The sequence below is a fragment of the Astyanax mexicanus genome, chromosome 12 (genome assembly GCF_023375975.1).
Source record: "Astyanax mexicanus isolate ESR-SI-001 chromosome 12, AstMex3_surface, whole genome shotgun sequence".
NCBI lineage: Eukaryota > Metazoa > Chordata > Actinopteri > Characiformes > Acestrorhamphidae > Astyanax > Astyanax mexicanus.
The window spans coordinates 4,823,336-4,844,517 of NC_064419.1; the positions used below are offsets into that span (position 1 = coordinate 4,823,336).

At 40.6% G+C, this 21,182-nt stretch overlaps 1 protein-coding gene across 2 annotated transcripts in view; it reads left to right on the forward strand.

The window, feature by feature from the left end:
* Positions 1-21,182, forward strand: part of grm6a (glutamate receptor, metabotropic 6a) — a 100,500-nt gene that overhangs the window by 76,969 nt on the left and 2,349 nt on the right. For both annotated transcript variants that reach the window (XM_022670186.2, XM_049485999.1), the window contains exons 8-11: positions 2,906-3,045; positions 9,165-9,788; positions 13,285-13,596; positions 17,290-17,535. In XM_022670186.2, the coding sequence (XP_022525907.2) occupies positions 2,906-3,045; positions 9,165-9,788; positions 13,285-13,596; positions 17,290-17,532 (1,319 nt within the window). In that variant the 3' untranslated portion in view covers positions 17,533-17,535. The remainder of the gene's footprint in view (positions 1-2,905; positions 3,046-9,164; positions 9,789-13,284; positions 13,597-17,289; positions 17,536-21,182) is intronic.

Here is a 21,182-nt window from a genome sequence, read left to right on the forward strand (position 1 = left end):
CTACAGTGCCCTCCATATTGTTTGGGGAAAGGACACATTTCTCCTTGACATACCCATCTGCTCCACAATTCAAACCTAATTAAAGTAAAATTTCCAGGCCTTAATTTAAGCTAAGATGCATGAAAACTGTGAAAACCAGAGTTATTCCACCAAATATTGATTTTTGAACTCCTAAAACATTATGAATATAGACTTGTTTTCATTGCATTATTTGAGACCTCTTCCCAACTGAAAATGTGTAATAGATAGATAGATAGATAGATAGATAGATAGATAGATAGATAGATAGATTTTTTTTTTAACATGAAAATACCCAAGATGCTGTTCTAAGCCACGCTAACTCCTAAGAAATAATGAAAAATAATCATGTCACCTGCAGCCTCTCGCATGAGAGGGTGCTTTTCCTTGTCGGGGTGCTGAATTCGGCAACATAGTAGTGCCGGAATCTGCACCCCCGCCATGAAAAGCACCCTCTCTCTGCAGCGCGTACGCACCGTCTTCTTGATAAAAATACTTGAACGTAACTTAGAAATACACTAAGACAGAGGGGGTGCTTTTCCTGGCAGGGGTGCTGAATTTGGCACAACACCGGAATATGTCTTGAATATGCATTTAAATGGTTTAATATTAATTTTGAAACTGTAAAGCAGTGAGATGAGAAAATGCATCCTTCTTCCAAACCTTATGGACGGTTATATACAGTATATCTAGACCCACTTGAGACTCTGAAACAAAGTTTCCATTAATTTCTCAGCTTTTGATGTACAGCGACTGCCCTCACAAAAAGAACACCATGCTCTCTGTCTCCGTCTTACGTCAGCGCCCGAAGAAAAGAACCCAAACAAGAAATCAGAGGAAAAACACATTAAGTAATGATTTGGTCCCGGGAGTTTCAGAAAAAGCTCCGGAAGAAGACGGCGGGAAATCCTCTGCTCCTTCGGCAGCGTGACTCATCGTGGCTGCTTATCAAAGCGATTAGGAACAGCAAGTCTTGTCGAATTATAGGCAGTAATTGATGTAATGCAGTAGATCAGCCTCCTGGGATTGACAGGAGGAAGTGGTAAAGTGGTAAAGTGGCGCTTGGGGGCACACTGCCCCTCGCAGGGCGACCCGTGCCACTGCGGCTGCTTACTGCATGCCTGCTTTCAAAACCTGATTGGGGCCAAAAATAGAGCCTCCATATGTAATATTCATCAGGTTAAAGTATGCATGAATGGATCATCCATATACAGCAGATTGAAGAGGCTGGAAACAGAAGGAACCAGGGACTTCCCTCACGCAGACTTACTGCCTCGCAATGCTGCTGCTGGTAATTTTACAGCAGTAGCACCACTGTAAAGCTTGTGGTACTGCTTTTCCAGTTAAAGGAGGAAAGCATGCTTTTGATTTTAGCTTTAAATTCCATATGACATAAGAAAATTTTCTTAAAAATATCAACTTTAGAATACTCTTGATGGTACTCCGACTGTAATAATAGAGAGTATGACTTGTGAGAGTGTGACTTATGAAATTACGTAGAAAGTGGCGTAAAAATAAAATTCAGGGGCATCTCAAAAAATTAGAACATCAAAGTTTTTTTATTTCAGTAATTCAGTTTAAAATTACATATACATATACATACAAATAATACATATTATATAGATGTATTATATCGTATTTGTATTGTATTTTTGATGTTTATAGCTTACAGCTAATGAAAACCCAGTATCTGAAAAAAACAGTATCTCAGAAAATTTGAATATTATATAAGACCAATTGGTACTTTTGGTATGCAGTGTGGGCAGTGTGCCAAGTCCTGCTGGAAAATGAAATCCGCATCTTCATAAAAGTTGTCAGTAGCAGAGGGAAGAAGCATGAAGTGCTGTAAGATTTTGTGGGAAAACAAAACTGCACTGACTTTAGACTTGATAATAAAACACAGTGGATCAACACCAGCAGAATAAACAAAAAAAAGCAACACCAAAATATGTTTTGGCTCATCAGATAAGTAGAAATCATTGGCTAAGTAGTAATGAGATGTGTTAGATTTTTATCCAAACATTTCATTTTGTTAATTTACCATTTTAGATGTGTTGTTGCTGCTAAACAGTTAGCTAGCTAAGTAACTAGCTGACACAGCTAACCCTGTTTTCCACAGTGACACTATAAGAGCAAGTGCTGCGGTTAGCAGCTAATGCTAATGCTGCTTCAGTCTCGGTTCTGAAGAAACTTCACTGAAAACTCAGCCTTTTAACGCTGTACTTCAGTGGAGAGGCTTTACTGCTTTTTAATACCTGACTGGCAGAATTCATACATAAGGAGCAGCGGATTATAAGGCGCACTGACCATTTTTGGGAAATTAAAGGATTTTAAGTGTGCTTTATAGCCTAAAAAATACGGTATGTACTAAGAACATCAAGATAACTCGACAGACTGAACATTTTAAGTTTGTTAAACATGAAATTAATTCAATTATATTTAACATAAAATAGTTATTTGTATTAGAGTTGCTTATTTTCTGTACATTAATGTATAAAAACCCTGATTTTGTCATTCCTACACTGAACTATTGGTGCAAGGAAGTATTGAAAGCACTACCAATGGAAAAACAAGCATTAGCTAACTAACTAGGTTATTACGCTTCATGACAGTGTTCAAGGATTTATTTTTTTGAAGATATGGCAACCCATTTTGTTTTGTTCTGCTGAACTAATGCTGGAACTGACTGCAGCTAGCTAATCATGTACCATACAACTGACTTGAATGTTAACTGGCCCGGTCTGGTAGTCTGTGTGTATGTGTGTGATTTATTGTGTTTTTTTAATGATGTGGTTTTAGGTTTTTGTGTATAATAAGGGTTCTGTCCTGCATGAGCCAAAACAATAATAAAAATAATAAACCTTTATTTTCTTTTTGCTCCTTGCAGGCAGTGCTGGCACCGGTGTTCTTTTTAATGAGAACGGAGATGCTCCGGGTCGATATGACATCTTTCAGTACCAAATGACCAACACAAGCAACCCGGGGTACAGAGTCATCGGCCAGTGGACCAATAACCTCAGGCTTAATGTAAGTTTTTCTATTAAAAATAACATTTTTTGATAAGATTTTTTGCACAAGCTTGCACTGCAAATTTATATTATCATTTATTATTTATATCATAAATGATATAACTGTGTATTTGCACCTTTTGTATGGCTGGCATCATATACCCTCATTATATGCACATCAACTGTTCATTGTCTACTGTGTTCATCTCCATTACACACTACTGACTGTACTTTAGTATTTTTATACTTTATATATTTTATTGTATTTGTATTTTTTGTATTTGTTTACAAATACAAATTGTTATACACATTTTTCGGTATTTGTATTTTTATAAGTTTTATTTTATCTTATCCTTCCTAGTTACTTTTGTGTACTGTGTATATCCGCTGCTGGATGTCCAAAATTTCCCCTCGGGGATCAATAAAGTATCTATCTATCTGTCTGTCTGTCTGTCTGTCTGTCGGTCTATATCTCTATCTATTTATATCTCTATCTATTTATATCTCTATCTATTTATATCTCTATCTATTTATATCTCTATCTATTTATATCTCTGTCTGTCTGTCTATCTGTCTATTTATATCTCTATCTATTTATATCTCTATCTGTCTGTCTGTCTGTCTGTCTGTCTGACTGTCTATCTATCTATCTATCTATCTATCTATCTATCTATCTATCTATCTATCTATCTATCTATCTATTTATTTATCTATTTATATCTCTATCTATTTATATCTCTATCTGTCTGTCTGACTGTCTATCTGTCTATCTGTCTATATCTCTATCTATTTATATCTCTATCTATTTATATCTCTATCTATTTATATCTCTATCTTTTTATATCTCTATCTGTTTATATCTCTATCTATTTATATCTCTATCTATCTGTCTATCTATCTAGAAATAAATAGTGGCTTTTATTTGCCTATACTGCGGAATCTTAAATGTCTGTTTCCTTCAAATAATAAAAGACACTAAGTATTAGCCAGTGCTTTCAGTATTAATATGTTAATACACATGATTTTATTACGCTAATTCATTATTTTACCACCTATGGCCCCAACGTCTCCCTATAATTCCCTCATTTTACAAAGCCTTGTGACGTATTGTAAATTTTTCATAACTATATAAACACAGACTCACAACTGCTGAGTTCAGAAAGTAGATTTTTATTTATTTATTTTTTATTCATATTGAAATATGGATTAAATCTCATAACTAACTCTCACCACACTTGTGCTCTCAGCAGCTCTCAGTTCAATTCCAGACAGGTGGCAGGAGGTCTTGGCACTGGAGGGCAGCCAACTGTTATCTCAGCATTTATGACATCCTGTAACCTACTTGATCAAAGTGGTCTTCAGCTCCAGTCCTGAGGGTCTTCTGAGCTGCAAAGAATCACCTTAAGACACCTTATTCTTATAAAACTCAGCATTATGCACTTCTTTGGCTGGAAATACTTACTTATTTGTGGAGGACTGCTATAATTTAGGGGTGTAAGAAAATATTGATAAATCGATGTATTGCAATATTAAGTTTCGTATACTTGCAATATTAATTTTCAAAAACTCAACAGCTTGGAACGGTAAAAAATGTAAATGTGTAAAAAATGGGAGAAATTATAAAATCTATGTATAAAACATCAGCAAAATCAACAAAAATGTAAAAGCTTGAATTTCTTGGACAGTGACAAAATGTTGGGGTTTTTATACTATGACAGTTTTCCTAAATTCTAATAAAAATCAATCAATCAACATTTATTTTAACTCTGAAGTACGTTGAGGGCAACCCTTTACTTTATTAAAGTAGCTGAGCATTTACAAATACAGGGATTAACATGACAAAGAAAATAATAACTACATTTAATCATTTTTAAATAACAGTGAGTAAGAGATAAAAATAGATAAAAAAAAATAAAAATAGAATAAGAACAATAAAAAAACAATAATAATAAAACTTGGTTTAATTAAGAAATTAAGATCAAAAGATGATAAGATTAATACAAAAAAGTTAAAATTAAGCTAAAACTAACTTAAATAATACAATGAAAATACAAGTAAATAAATGAAACAAAAAAATAATAATTCCAATATAAAGAATAATAATAAAAGTAATAAATGAAATAAGTTAAGACACAGTAATACAAAACTATTAAAGAATAAAATTAACAAAATAATGAAAAAAATAATAATAATATTAAGAACTAAGAAAAGTACTAATTTTAAAATTAAAAGTTATGAATAAATAAGATTAAGTAAAACAGGTTCAGGCTGTCTAAAGGTGGTTAGATATTAAAAGTTTGATATTATTTATTGACACCAGTGAGCTTTAGTGAGTTTTAGAGTGTCCTGTAGTGAATTCCAGCTCACTGTGTCAGGGTTGACCCAGGCAGAGAGACGTGGAGGCGGACGTATGTGCAGGTAAGGTGAGTTTATTAAACAAAGAGAGAAGTAAACACGTAACAACAAAATAACTAAACAAACGAGGGAGGCTAGAGAACATAAAACTAAACAAACGCTGGAAAAATAAACTAGGAATAAACAAGAGAGAGAGACTAATGATAAATAAACAAATAAACAAGTAAACAAGAAACAAAGGAAAACAAGAAACAGAGGCGAGCTAAAACTAACAAACAAACAAGAGATACTAAAGATAAACAAACGGGGAGACTATAAAACTAGGCAGGATAAACTAAAACAGGGCAAGGGAATAAACTAGGGAAAACACAGGGAACTAGAAAATAACAAAATAAACAGGAAGATAAATATATACTACAAACAAATAGGGAGGCTGACAAAAACAAACGAGGAAAACAATAAGGAACTAAACTAGATAGATAATAACTAACAAACAAAGCAGGAGTAGATAAACAAAGAAATAAACTAGGAACTGAATAATTACAAAATTAAACAAGGCAGAGATGTATAAATATAGGGAACTAGAAACAAACAGAGATAAACACTAAACAAGGACCTAGGGCAATGACTAAAGAAACACTGAGAGGCTAAGAAACACAGAGAGAGACAGAAACGCAGAGAGACAGACAACGGGGGACAGTGCAAAGACCGACAGAGGACAAGTAACAGAGGAAGTCTTTTTAACATAACAGGAAACACACTGGGAGTGGAAACACCTGGGGAAGGGGTGGAGCTACAAATGAGACATGAGGTAATGGAAAATCACAGGCAGAACACAGGGGCACGGGTCACGTGGGACAACACAGGCACGAGGACAGACAGGAAACAGGGCCAGGCGTGACAGAAACCTCCCCCTAAACGCGCAGCTCCCGAGGCGCGTAAAAACAAACCCCGGGGGCTGGCGGCAGGGAGAGGCCGGGGAAAACAGGAGACCGAACGGGAGACTGGACAGGGAACTGGACAGGAGATGGAGACAGGACAGGGGACAGAGACTGGACGGGGAACTGGACAGGGGACGGAGACTGGACGGGGAACTGGACAGGGGACGGAGACTGGACGGGGAACTGGACAGGTGACGGAGACTGGACATGAGACAGAGACTGGACGGGACCGAACATGGGAACAGGGACAAGAACATTGACGGGGACGGAAACAAACACAGTAACAGGGACAGGAACAGAGAAACCACCGGGGACAGGAACTGGAACACTCACAGATACAGGGACCAGGACAGGGAGAGACAGGGGAACCAAAAACATAGGTGGGTGCCCAGGACTGGCAAAAGTCTGTGGGGACAGCCTGGGCACATAACTGGGGGCAAAGTCAGGAGGCCTTGGAGCAGGCCTGGAAATACGGGGCCTTGGAACAAACATAGTTCTGGGAGCTGCAGGTGCTTGAGCTGGAGCAGCTGGGACTGCTGGTGCTGGAGCAGCTGGGACTGCTGGTGCTGGAGCAGCTGGGACTGCTGGTGCCGGAGCAGCTGGGACTGCTGGTGCCGGAGCTGGAGCAGCTGGGACTGCTGGTGCCGGAGCTGGAGCAGCTGGGACTGCTGGTGCCGGAGCTGGAGCAGCTGGGACTGCTGGTGCCGGAGCTGGAGCAGCTGGGACTGCTGGTGCCGGAGCTGGAGCAGCTGGGACTGCTGGTGCCGGAGCTGGAGCAGCTGGGACTGCTGGTGCCGGAGCTGGAGCAGCTGGGACTGCTGGGGCTTGAGCTGGAGCAGCTGGGACTGCTGGGGCTTGAGCTGGAGCAGCTGGGACTGCTGGTGCCGGAGCTGGAGCAGCTGGGACTGCTGGTGCCGGAGCTGGAGCAGCTGGGACTGCTGGGGCTTGAGCTGGAGCAGCTGGGACTGCTGGGGCTTGAGCTGGAGCAGCTGGGACTGCTGGGGCTTGAGCTGGAGCAGCTGGGACTGCTGGGGCTTGGGAGAGCGGCGCGGCCGCCGCTGAAGTCTCGGGGAGCGGCGCGGCCGCCGCTGAAATCTCGGAGAGCGGCGCGGCCGCCGCTGAAATCTCGGAGAGCGGCGCTGCCGCCGCTGCAGTCTGTGAGCGCGGCGCGGCCGCCGCTGAAGTCTCGGGGAGCGGCGCGGCCGCCGCTGAAATCTCGGAGAGCGGCGCGGCCGCCGCTGAAATCTCGGAGAGCGGCGCTGCCGCCGCTGCAGTCTGGGAGAGCGGCGTGGCCGCCGCTAAAGTCTCGAAGAGCGGCGCGGCCGCCGCTGAAATCTCGGAGAGCGGCGCGGCCGCCGCTTGTATCATGGGGTGCAGCGCCTCAGACGCGTGCTTCACGGGGCGTGGCATGAAGAGATCCGCTGCAGCACTGGAGCCCGAAGCTGCGGGTGAAGTAAAAACCCGGACTGGATTCCTACTCTCTCGTGCAGAGTCCGGCGTGAGGAGCGCGGGGAAAGTCTTTGACCGCGGCTGGCTCGCCGCGCAGGGGGTCTCGGAGCGCGATTCCACTGCCACCGCGGGAATCACGGGCTGCGGTTCGGCTTTTTGTCAGGCTTTAGACCCAGGCAGAGAGACGTGGAGGCGGACGTATGTGCAGGTAAGGTGAGTTTATTAAACAAAGAGAGAAGTAAACACGTAACAACAAAATAACTAAACAAACGAGGGAGGCTAGAGAACATAAAACTAAACAAACGCTGGAAAAATAAACTAGGAATAAACAAGAGAGAGAGACTAATGATAAATAAACAAATAAACAAGTAAACAAGAAACAAAGGAAAACAAGAAACAGAGGCGAGCTAAAACTAACAAACAAACAAGAGATACTAAAGATAAACAAACGGGGAGACTATAAAACTAGGCAGGATAAACTAAAACAGGGCAAGGGAATAAACTAGGGAAAACACAGGGAACTAGAAAATAACAAAATAAACAGGAAGATAAATATATACTACAAACAAATAGGGAGGCTGACAAAAACAAACGAGGAAAACAATAAGGAACTAAACTAGATAGATAATAACTAACAAACAAAGCAGGAGTAGATAAACAAAGAAATAAACTAGGAACTGAATAATTACAAAATTAAACAAGGCAGAGATGTATAAATATAGGGAACTAGAAACAAACAGAGATAAACACTAAACAAGGACCTAGGGCAATGACTAAAGAAACACTGAGAGGCTAAGAAACACAGAGAGAGACAGAAACGCAGAGAGACAGACAACGGGGGACAGTGCAAAGACCGACAGAGGACAAGTAACAGAGGAAGTCTTTTTAACATAACAGGAAACACACTGGGAGTGGAAACACCTGGGGAAGGGGTGGAGCTACAAATGAGACATGAGGTAATGGAAAATCACAGGCAGAACACAGGGGCACGGGTCACGTGGGACAACACAGGCACGAGGACAGACAGGAAACAGGGCCAGGCGTGACACACTGGTGCTGCTCTGTAGCTAAAAGCAGATTTTCCCAGTTCAGTAAAAACTCTTGGAACCTAGAACGGGTCTGATAATTACTGTTATTTACATTCATTAAGGAAGTGATATATTCTGGAAAATGACTGGAGAGTGTCTTATAAATAAAAATCAACCAATGTGTTTCCCTTTGTATCATTAATGATTGCAGTATATAGCTGTGTGTACATTATATTAATGTAAAGTATGTAATATAATACAATACATTGAATTGTTATGTTGCGAGGTTCTTTTAATTACACAGCTCTACCCTAAGCTTTCCTTCCTGTGCAGGTTATTAACCCCCTCTGCTCCGTGTGTTTAAGGTGGAGGAAATGCAGTGGTCTGAGGGTGACCGGCAGATCCCCGACTCCGTGTGCAGCTTCCCGTGCCGCCCAGGCGAGAGGAAGAAGATGGTGAAGGGCGTCCCGTGCTGCTGGCACTGTGAGCTGTGCGACGGATATCAGTACCAAGCGGACGAGTTTAACTGCGAGATGTGCCCGTTCGACATGAGGCCCACGCCCAACCGCACCGCCTGCAGGCCCACGCCCATCATCAAGCTGGAGTGGCACTCGCCCTGGGCCATCATCCCCCTCTTCCTCGCCATCCTGGGCATCGTGGCCACGCTGTCCGTCATAGTCACCTTCATCCGCTTCAATGACACGCCCATCGTGCGGGCGGCCGGCCGAGAGCTCAGCTACGTGCTGCTGGTCGGGATTTTCCTCATCTACTTCATCACCTTCCTCATGATTGCGGAGCCGGGCGCGGTGGTCTGCGCTTTCCGCAGGCTGCTGCTGGGGCTGGGCATGTGCATCACCTACTCCGCCATGCTCACCAAAACCAACCGCATCTACCGCATCTTCGAGCAGGGGAAGAAGTCTGTGACTCCGCCCAAGTTCATTAGTCCTACGTCTCAACTCGTCATCACCTTCATCCTCATCTCTATCCAGGTAAGAGATTTCATTTATCACTGATTTCAGACCCAAAGGACCCTATCTTACACCCTGTGCAAGGTGTGTCACAATGCTATCTTTGCTATCTTACACTCAGCAGTCAACAGTCTTTTTCAGTGTTTTTATGCCTTGTGCCTGCGCCATTTAATTAGCGAAGACGCTTGTGAATATACAGTATCTACGCCGATGAATGTGGCGATCTGGAATTAGTGGAATTGGTGTGTTGAGGTAAATTTTTGGCATATGGCTATCTTGGCAACAGAAAACACGAGTGCACCACTGACTGATGCCATGGACAAGCAGCAGTGCACAAACCTAACTTTAACATCAACAATAAACAGGGACCTGCTCAGACAGACCAAGGAAAACCACAGCCGCTCTATCTAACTCTACTAATTTTACCTCACTCTACTTAATTCTACCTCACTCTTCTTAATTCTACCTCACTCTATCTTGCCAAGGTTCCTGCAGGTCCTTAAAAAGTCTTAAAAAGTCTCAAATTAAAATCCAAGTAATTAAGGTCTTAAATTTACTGAAATTTGTTGTAGGCATTACATTTTTAGACTGTGCCTTTAATGCCTGTGGGAAAACACATGCTAACATTAGCGGCTACATTACTGAGGAAAGAACTAAGGTTAGGGGAGAGTTAGCTAGTGTTAGCGGCGAGCTAGCTAAGATACTAACGTTAGCAGCGTTATGTAGCTACATTGCTAGGGAGAGAGCTAAGGCTGACAGAGAGCTAGCTAATGTAATTGCATTAGCAGTAAACTAGCTAACAGGCTAACATAATAACGTTAGCAATGATTTAGCTACGTTACCGGGGAGAGATTTAAGGTTAGTGGAAAGCTAGCTAACAAAGTAATGTTAGCGGTGAGTTAGCTACATTACCGGGGAGATAAAGTTTTGATTTCCAATACAACAAAGATGCAGCCTGAGTTTACTGTTATTCAGGGCAGTTTTGCAGCTTTTTCTAATATTGTTATAATAAAAAAGAAATCTGATAAACCAGATTTTGAGCCCTGGTAGATTATTATTCTTGTAGATGTTCTTGTTGATTATTCTTCTTGTTCATGTTGTCAGAAGACGTTTTGCTTAGACTGCAGTTTCTACCAGCGCTCTGTACCATATATATAAATATATATGGAGCACAGTGTGTGCTATTTTAAACACAGCCATTACCCAGTTTTACACAAGAGTAGCTGCAAAAAAAAAAAAAAAACGCACCCTGCCAACCCTTTCTGCTTGGGGAGCACTTTGGGAGGAACCACCCTGAGGGATCTTTCTGGGGTTAACAAAGTGCAGCAAAGCTAAGCTGCGGCTTTGTCGAGCGGGAAAAGTTGACAAAAGCATCACAAACGTTAGCGTCTTCTGTCCCCGGGGTGGATTTATGAATAATTTCTGAATACAGGGCTTTGGAGAGAGGCGCGCCGCTCGACTCGGTGGGGTTCGGCGGGCCGTCGATGATGCTAAGCTGGCTGCACATCTCATCAAGTTGAGTGCTCAGTCTCAGTCAGTCAGCTTGTGTGGAGAGGGAGAGAAGGGGGCGAGCTCAGTGATATGCAGCAGCAGCAGAACTCTGAAGTCTGTCGGTATCGTCCACAGATGTGTGACTAACATGCGGGGAGACGGCGGGGAGGCTGGGTAAAAAAAAAAAAAAAAAAAAAAAGCCCCCGCTCTTTTCTGTTGGTTTCCGTCATGCTGGAAAGTTGCAGGTGCTAAGTAGCTGCTTGTTATTGCTGATGTATGCGTTTGCGAGGGTAATATTATTAAAGGCATTGTGGTGGGGCCGTAGCGTGAGCGTGATATGCATGAGTCAGTGGAAGTGGGACGCGGGGGAGAGGAGATTAGCGGTCTGCTGGCGGCGGCCTGATTGACAGCGGGATGCGTTCCTGCTCCTCCCTCCCTCGCATGATGACTGAGGTGTCAACCGGCCCCGGCGGATCCTCAGGAGCGACTTGACAGCAACATCTGTCTCCCCTGCAACATGCTGATGTTCTGCCTCCCCTCCAAACCCTGGAACTTTCTCTTCCGGACGCTTCTGGAGTTACCTGACGTGCCCTTTCGAACAGGTGGAGCTCGGCTTTGGTGGGCTAGTTCCTGTTATAGGAGCAGGTGGGAAGAGGCGGCGCTGTATTCATGTGCTTCCGACATCCAGCTGCTCCAGTCTGGATGGAGGCGGCCTGCCATCATTACAGCGAGGCGCAGGAAGGACTAGCGCTGTGGAATAGATGTACCAGAGCAACAAATACTGCAGTTTACTCTGTCTCGCTTGTCGCTTTCTTTTCTCCGAGCTGTCAGGAGGGTCAAAACCCCCAAATTAAACCCCATTAAGCTGAAGTTTAGCGAGCCCAATTAAAACAATTATCTCGTACAGGTCTAAAACAAGACGTTGTGTGAGTTTTTGTTTTTTTCCACTGCTAGCGCAAATTTCCTTTCCTTTCCTCCAGCAAAAGAGAAGAAAAAAAAAAAACACGCTCAAAGTGGTCTCACTGCTTGTGTGTGCGTTGTTGAGCACCATAACAAGAACAACATGTCGTTGTCATTAAAAGCATTTTCATAATCTGAAATAGAAGAAGAAGAAGAAATGACTAAGCCACGCAACCGTGCAATAAAACGGAGCGTTTGAGCTGGATTCCGTCTAATGATTTGTTTAGTTCCATTCCGGCTGTTTCCCTAGACTGTGGATAGTCCTAATATGTGTCTGCCTTTAATGCAATTGAACCTTCAACTCTATGCATGAGTCATCAGATCATTTATGCCTGATTAGGAACCATTTCCCCATTTCCTCAAATTAATATTATTTGAGCTATTGGCTAAAAAAATATGGGCATCCCTCCAGTTTACATATACAGCTATTGAAAAAATTTAATTTTAATAAAAGGGACCACTTTAGTTTCTGAATCAGTTTTTCTGATTTTTCCTATTTATAGGTTATAGTTATATGTTTGAGTAAAATGAATATTGTTTTTTTATTCTATGAACTAAAGACGACATAAATAATATCCAAATAAAGATCTTGTCATTTACTAGAGCATTTATTTGCAGAAAATGAGAAATGGCTAAAATAACAAAAAAAAGATGCAAAGCTTTCAGACCTCTAAGTTCATATTCATAAAGTTTAAAGAGTTCAGAAATCAATATTTGCTGGAACATCCCTGTTTTTTAATCACAGTTTTTTATGGTTTTCATGCATCTTGGCATGTTCTCCTCCACCAGTCTTACACACTGCTTTTGGACAATTTTATATTATTATTTGGTTTGATGGCTTTTGAGCATCCATCTTTCTCTTGATTATATTCCAGAGGTTTTCAATTTGGTAAAATCAAAGAAACACATAATTTTTAAGTGGTCTCTTATTTTTTATTTATATTTTTTACAAAATTTTGTATTTAAATATTTATTTCTATGGTTTGCATTAGAACAGCATACAAAAGCACAAAAAAGAAAATAATAATTAGACTAATAATTACCCCTCTTTCTGCTCCTCCCTCAGGTGGTGGGAGTGTTCATCTGGTTCGGGGTGGTGCCCCCCCACACCACCGTAGACTACGAGGAGCAGCGGCCCCCGAATCCAGAGCTGGCTCGCGGCGTCCTGAAGTGCGACATGTCCGACCTGTCGCTCATCTGCTGCCTGAGCTACAGCATCGTGCTGATGGTCACCTGCACCGTCTACGCCGTCAAGAGCAGAGGTGTTCCTGAGACCTTCAACGAGGCCAAGCCCATCGGCTTCACCATGTACACCACCTGCATCGTCTGGCTGGCATTCGTGCCCATCTTCTTTGGCACGGCGCAGTCCACGGAGAAGGTGAGCTGGAGCACCATTGTGGACTTCTGTGTTGGTGCAGTTTTGCTACTTTTGGTTGCACCCATTGCCAATAGAATAGGACTCTCTGCCAGTGCCTAATGCCAAGCGTAGGCTAGATAGAGGGGTATAAATCCCCCTGGCATTGAGCTGTGAAGCAGTGGAACTGTGTGTGCGTTTTTTTTTTTTTGTGCAGTGATGGTTCTCCATCAAATACTTTTGAGATAGATGAGTTGAGGAGGTGGAGATGATGATAGTGATGCTGGGATGGTGATCATCTTACAACATCCTGACCTCACTAACAAATACTGCCGCTGTCACAGTCAGAGTCACTGAATGCAATCAAATCCCCACAGCAATGCTCTCCAAAAAACAGTAGAAAGCCTTAAATTTAATTAAATTTTGTTTCTATAGCGCTTTTTACAAAAAAAAGTTATCACAAAGCAGCTTTACAGAGAAACACAGGTTCACGCCTTTTATAAGCAGCACCACAGAGATGCCAATTACTGTGGTGAAAACAGTGGCAAGAAAAAACTCCCTTACATTAAGAGGAAGAAACCTTAAGAGGAACCAAGGCTCAGTCAGAAAAACCCATTCCCAGTAGAAAGTTCAAAATTTAAAATCTGATAAAAAAAACTAATAAAAAATCAAAAGCTGATGAAATCGTTTTTATATAACCCTCCTGTTATGTAACAGGTTAAATTGACCCGTTTTAAAGTTTGAACATCTAGAAAAAATAGTGAAATAGTCTTCCCTCATTTAGTGTAATCAACATATAATATAATGAAATGATTTATCTTAATTATTTGCAACCACCCCCTGCAATCAAAAACTAAAACAACATTGCAATGTTATGTTTCAATGTTATGTAAAACAATTGTTTTAAATGTTGGTGTTTCAAATTAAATAAAGTAATGAAAGTTATTATTATTATTTTTTATGAAAAACATTTTTTAGGAACATTATTGCACTAAATATTGATAGAATAATTGACAATGGAGTTAGTAATGAAATATTCACACTGCTTCTTAGGATTTTTTTTTAGTTTCAGACATATTTTGGATACTTAAACAAATGAACATAACAGGAGGGTTAATTAAATAAACAATCAATCGGCAGCTGTTCTAATACTTTTAACCAAAAGGTTCGGGGCAGAGAATCTAAGCTAGGGAGAGCATGGAAACCCAGATAGGGACTTGAACCCAAAACCCCAGTGCTTGGATGCAAATGTGCTATTCAGTAAGAAGACCAAGAAGATTATTATGACTGATTACAGCTTTATTGCAAAGTTTCCAGTTTCTTTTCAGCACTGTTTAATACCGTAAATCTGATTCAGAACCAGCTGAATACCCAGTGTCCCGGAGACTGACCCATTTTAAACAGCATTTAATTATTTAAATCCACTGTTCAGAGGCTGATATTACATGAAAAACCTGAAATGACACAGAAATGCGTGTACATTCACTGATGCCAGGGGGTATAATGAATAAATAAAATCCCGAAGATGATTCCCAGCAGGGAATATTGTGCGCCGTGTCACTGCTAAAGCGAGCAGAAGCGCAGGTCTTGGTGGGGGTCCACTTGGCACTGGGTGCACGGAGCCAAGGAATGCGGCAGTTCTTAATTCCCACTGCGGCTCCTCTTAGCTTTATTAAGACGGGTAAGACATTGTTTCTCCAGCTCCCCCACGCTCCTCTTTATCAGCCTCCCACCACAATTAAACCCCTCGCTGCTATGAAGCAGGGCCTTTGTCTCCATGTCATGGTGTGTCTTCAGGAGATAAAGAGAGGGGAGGAAGCGTTTTCTTCCCCGCGCGTCTCATCCCGTCCTGTGTTTGCTCATTGCCATATGAAAGGTCGCTTCAAAGGAGAAACTGCGTGAGACACAACTTTGGCTTGTTATCACAGGTCTGGCAGGTTGCTCCTCGCCTTGCCGCATTCATATTGAAATGACTTCATTTTCCATAATTTCTCTACTTAGAGACTTAAGTAGTCGCTAAACTGTCGCGCCTTTGTTGACGAGTTTGAGCCGAGCTGGGGAGAGATACTGCAGGGGGTAAATGGTGGCTGTTCCTTGAAAGCAGTGATTTTCCTCTGTGCAAATAATAATAAAAAAAAAAAAAAAACACACACACACACTACGGTTCCCTTATGTTTTGAAGAAATGAAGGATGACATAAGAAATGAATGAAGAAAAATGCTGCTCTAAACTGAACGTTAAGAGAAAATGGAAAGTAAATACCACACCTGATGTACAGGACTCTCCGAGATTAATGATGCGTTTATATTTGCACAGGAATGCTTCACTCAGCTCTGAACTAGGTGGAGTTTTTTTTTTTATACTTTTATATACTCTGCTTAAGTGATTTTTGTATAGCAGCTTTTCTTTTTTAATATGAGTTTAAAAAAATATTGAAATATCGAAGCTTCACAGTATTATGTTTTGCAATAATGTAATCTTTGGCAAAAATATATCTGTTAGATAGCAGTGTTTTTTTTCTTCTTCTTCTTTTTATTTCATTTTCATTTCATTTCTATTTCTGTTTATATTTTCTATTTATTTTTATTTCTATTCTGAAACTCCTCCCAAAAGTCTCCCACAACTCAATGCTGGGCGAATTCATACCCCTCACACCCTAAGATAAGCTACAGTATGTGTGTGCTTTTGCACATCTGAGTCAACCAATGCATTCATTATAATAGGTATTCAACAATAATTCAACAAAGGCATGGAAGAGGCCTTAAAATGACTGATAATTTTTATCTGAAGTGTTTAATATAAGCGAAACCTTTCAAGGCTTCGAGAATGTACAGGTCATTAAAGGTGCTGTATATGATTCTAAAGAACAAATGCAAATATATATATGTTTTTCCCAATTTCATTAGAGCTACATAAAGTACGAACAAGCACACAAAAGTGTATGTATCATATGAAAACATTTGCTAATTTTTGCCTAAATATATTGGATTGAAATCATTAAAAAGCACTGATAATTCCTAGTTACTAAATAAGCTAAGGTCTGGAGTTTTAAGAGGTTTAAGAGACTGTGTAAATGGTTTATATAATCGTTGAAAACTATTTGTGATTCTGAAAATGGCCACCAGTGTATAAAACACATTGCTGGATCAAGACTTCAGTGCTATTCTGCATTGTCATAGAAATAGTAGCTTAGATTTTAATGCTTTATAATGAGTAAACCCATCTAAAAAATCATTTTACTACTAAGTAGTCTACATACTATACACTGTGACGTTAAAATACAGATCCCTGGGGCCCTGCTTACTCTCTCTGGGTGGGTACAGTAGATGGCGCTCTTTCCCCTCATCACTCCTAGGGTGATGTAGATCAACACTGGGCGTCTGTGAGCTGATGTATCGGAACTGAGTCGCTGCGCTTTCCTCCGAGTGTGCTGAGTGTAATGCTACTCGGCAATGTTGCATCAGCAGCAGTTCAAAAAGAGGCGGAGTCTGACTTCACATGTATCGGAGGAGGCATGTGCTACTCTTCAGTCTTCTTGTGTTGAGGCATCACTAGTGAAAAGAGGATATACAGCTAACTAGCAGCTGATTTGTGGTGTGGACAATTGGCCAGATAAATTGGGACAAAAATAAAAATACAGATTCCTTTACGTCTTAAACTCTAAGCCTGGTACAAATATGTCCTCCCAAACCAATGTGCTGTGTGTGTGACTTTCAGATGTTCATCCAGACGACCACATTGACCGTGTCAATGAGCCTGAGCGCCTCCGTGTCTCTGGGCATGCTCTACATTCCCAAAGTGTACGTCATCATCTTCCACCCGGAGCAGAACGTGCAGAAGCGGAAGCGCAGCTTCAAGGCCGTGGTGCAGGCTGCCACCATGTCCACGCGCCTGTCTCAGAAATCCAACAGCGACAAGCAGAACGGCGAGACCAAGATAGAGCCAGACCGGACGCAGTAGCAGGTAAGCCCTGACCCGAGCTGTCTCGCAGGGGGCTGCTCTAAGATGTGGAAGGCTGTGGCGGGCTAGGCTCTGTGGACTGTGCTGATTTAGTTCATCTATCTTTAGGGCTAATTAGTGGTGCTAAAAGGTGGTGTCCCTGTGGGTTCTGTCTGGGGACGATGTCATGCAGAAGCTGCATAATAAATAAATGAGCCGGACGTTACAGCACTCATAGTTTTGTTATTTGTTCTTTGCTGCCAGGTCGACCACTTACTCTGGTCTCGGTTCCTTCCACGGTTTCTTCCTTTTAGTATGAGGGAGTTTTTCCTTGATCGAGAGATCGCTGGTGCAAATCCTGGTCATGCAGCTTGCAATCAGCTGCCAGAGCCCTTGCTCTCTCTGGGTGAGTAGATGGCACTCTCTTAGGGTGATGTCGAACAGCACAAGGCATCTGTGAGCTGATATATCAGAACTGAGTTGCTGCGCTTTCCTCCGAGCTCACTATGATGCTACCGGTCAATGCTGCATTAGCAGCAGTTCAAAAAGAGGCGGAGTTTGACTTCACAAGTATGGGAGGAGGCGTGTGCTGGTCTTCACTGTCCTTGTTTTGTGGTATCATTAGTGATGAGGGATGTACAGCTGAGTAGCAGCTGAATGAGTGGGACAATTGGCCTAGCTAAATTGGGGAGAAAAATGGGCAAGAATTTAAAATAAATAAATAAAATAAAAAAAGGATTGGACCTGTACCTCTGTAAAAGCTGTTTGTGTCAAAATATGTTGTAAAAAAAAAACGTAAATTCACTATGTATATTGCAATATCAAATTGCTTTTGAGAATCTTCAAAACCTTAATGATATCTAAACACTGAAATTATATAAAATATTATTAGTACTATACAAAAAACTGTATATTAAAATATTTTATATTATATCATTACTATCTGCCTTCTTCCACAGCTAATCATCACAAAGAAGTAGCAAGTAATACAACTGGTAACACTTTATAATAACTTTCTTTAATATACTATTAATTAATAAGTAATAACTGTTATTTTTCACATTTTTACAATCTAAACAGTTATCACATTTGTAAATACTAATGAACGCATTGGCAACATGAACTGCAATTGATAAACATTTGCCTGATTTAAAATTCATATTTACTAGCGATTTATCAATGTTCAATTCTGATGAACTACTGCTTTGTTCACATCTACTGATCATTAGTTAAGAATATATTAATGATTAAAATGTTACCATACAATTTCCTCACGCTTTTTATTCATCTGCAGTTAAATAAAAAATTAGCCTTTTTTTTAAGGCTTTCCTACAAAAGCTTAGTGATCTCCGAGTTTTACTCTTAGTACTGGAATGGGATTGTTAGAGAGTTTAATGCTGTTAATCCTGTATTTAAGGTGTTTCTAATCTTTCGGCAAGTGCCCTCTGGTCTGAATATCCAGGACTGACAAATCTGTCTCCCTCTCTCTCTCTCTCTCTCTCTCTCTCTCTCTCCCTTTTCCCTCTCTTCCCTGTCCTTCTAAATCTCTACTAAGCTCTTTTACGTTGATTTTCCACTTGGCCTCTATCTCTCCAGAACACACCCGCCCGCTCCTCCAGCTGCAGCACATCTCATTACTCCACTATTACTCCAGCCTTTGAAAAAAAAAAAAAAACACTAAGCTTGCATAAAATTCTCTGAAATAGTGATAGTTGATATGGATATTCCCAAACTGCAGGAAGACATTAGAGCATGTAAGTAACGTAATTAAATCGGAATAATAAAAGACAAAGCAGTAAACCTGCGGGGAGAGAGTGAGGAGGTGTAAAATAAACAGTTAAATCATCTCCCGCGGAGTAAATCGTGAATCTGAACACTCAGAGAAAAGGTAGAGGAACATTAAAGGAGTTCTTTCTGAATTACGGCACATTAACGGAACAGATGGCGTGTCCGCCAGGCTGATCTCAGACAGGAAGAGCCTTTGAACCGCTCACTTCTGAGCTCACTTTTTTTTTCCTGCAGCCGTCATCACATAATCACATCATAAGGAAACTGATAGTAATTATCTGATAGTTCATCTTTCCAGCTAAATAAAGTTTAACAGCCTTTTACAGAGAGAAGATTAATAAACTTCTGTCATTTCAAAGACGAATTTCTCCCATTCTTCTCATCTCATCGTATTAAGCGCATCGCTCCGAGATCAGGGATGTTATCATTTTCATTTTGGAACAGGATATTGAAGGGAAGCCGGCGTGCCTTCAGTAATCTGTCATCAAGATGACGAGTTAAATCACAGGGTGGAGCAAAGTACCTAGAAAGCAAGAACCAGCGGGAACTCTATAAAATACTTTTTCTATACACACTAAGAAAAATAAGTACAGATTTGTATTTAAAAGAGTACAGAGCTTCTCGCTCGCTGGGGCTGTACCTTATATTAAGGTGCAATAGAGAACCTTTTTGTACCACTAAAGATTATAAACATTATCATCAACTGAACATGTGTTGAGAACCTGATGATTTAAAATGATCTGTCTTTTAAATGAAATTAAAATTAAATAAAAATATATACAGTTTATTAGTATAGTGATACAGAATATGAATGTACCTTTTATCTGGTTAAATGTTACAAATCTGTATTTATCTGCTGTTATAAAAGACTTTGTGCTTTAGAGGAAAAACACCTCACCCTCTAAAGAGCAGTATTATACCTTTGAGGGGTTCAATTATGAAAAGTGTACCTTTGAGTACAAGAAAGTACTTATATCTGCTTTTTAGCCATAACATTAAAACCACATGCCTCATATATCGATGGTCCACCAATGAGGAATGGACGCAGTTATGATTTGTGCACCTAATTTTGAACATTTTGGCGCATTTCCACCAATAAATAAATAAATAAATAAATAAATAAATAGGTTCTGGACCCGAAAAGTAAATTCCGAAAAGCTGGAATCAAAGAAACGTATTTTTTTATCACAAACAGTCAAAACATCTTAAAATATTGCAGGGAGGAGAAGCCTTGTAAGAAGCCTTGTTGTGTCATTGGCAAGGAAAAATGCCTCAAAGCCAGAGTCAGAAATCTTAAGAGGAACCAAAATTCTTAACAGGGATCCATCCTTTGCTTCTCAAGATCACTAAAAAATAACGAATAAATTGTATAAAAACACCTGAACACCATATACGTCAATTATATTGCTCTACTGATATAATCAATTAGGTACTGAGTAACAGTAATAGAAATATAAATAATAATAGTACTGATGATGGTCATTTTTTTAGCAGGAAGATGAAGGGACCAAACTCATATCGCCAAAACAATAAAAAATTCATTTATCTTACAGCCGTAGTGCAACTTGATCTGAGCAGTTCTGAGCTCCGAACTGATTGATCTGTGCAGTAAAGATGCTCTGATAAAGCCATACATGAGTCTAAAATCCCCTGTACTGATGAAGCTCCACCCAGTTCCTCAGTTACCAAGTTAAAAATAAGTTTAAATATCAGATTTTTTTTTTTTTTGCATTGCGTCAGAATTGTGCACAAATGTTCAACTGATTTCTTTGTTTAAGACATTTGTTCCTGTTTTAAGACTTATTATTGGACTAATTCTTATTTTTTAAGAATTATTTCTTACTTATATAACTGAATTATCAGTTATCTAAATTATCTGCCAA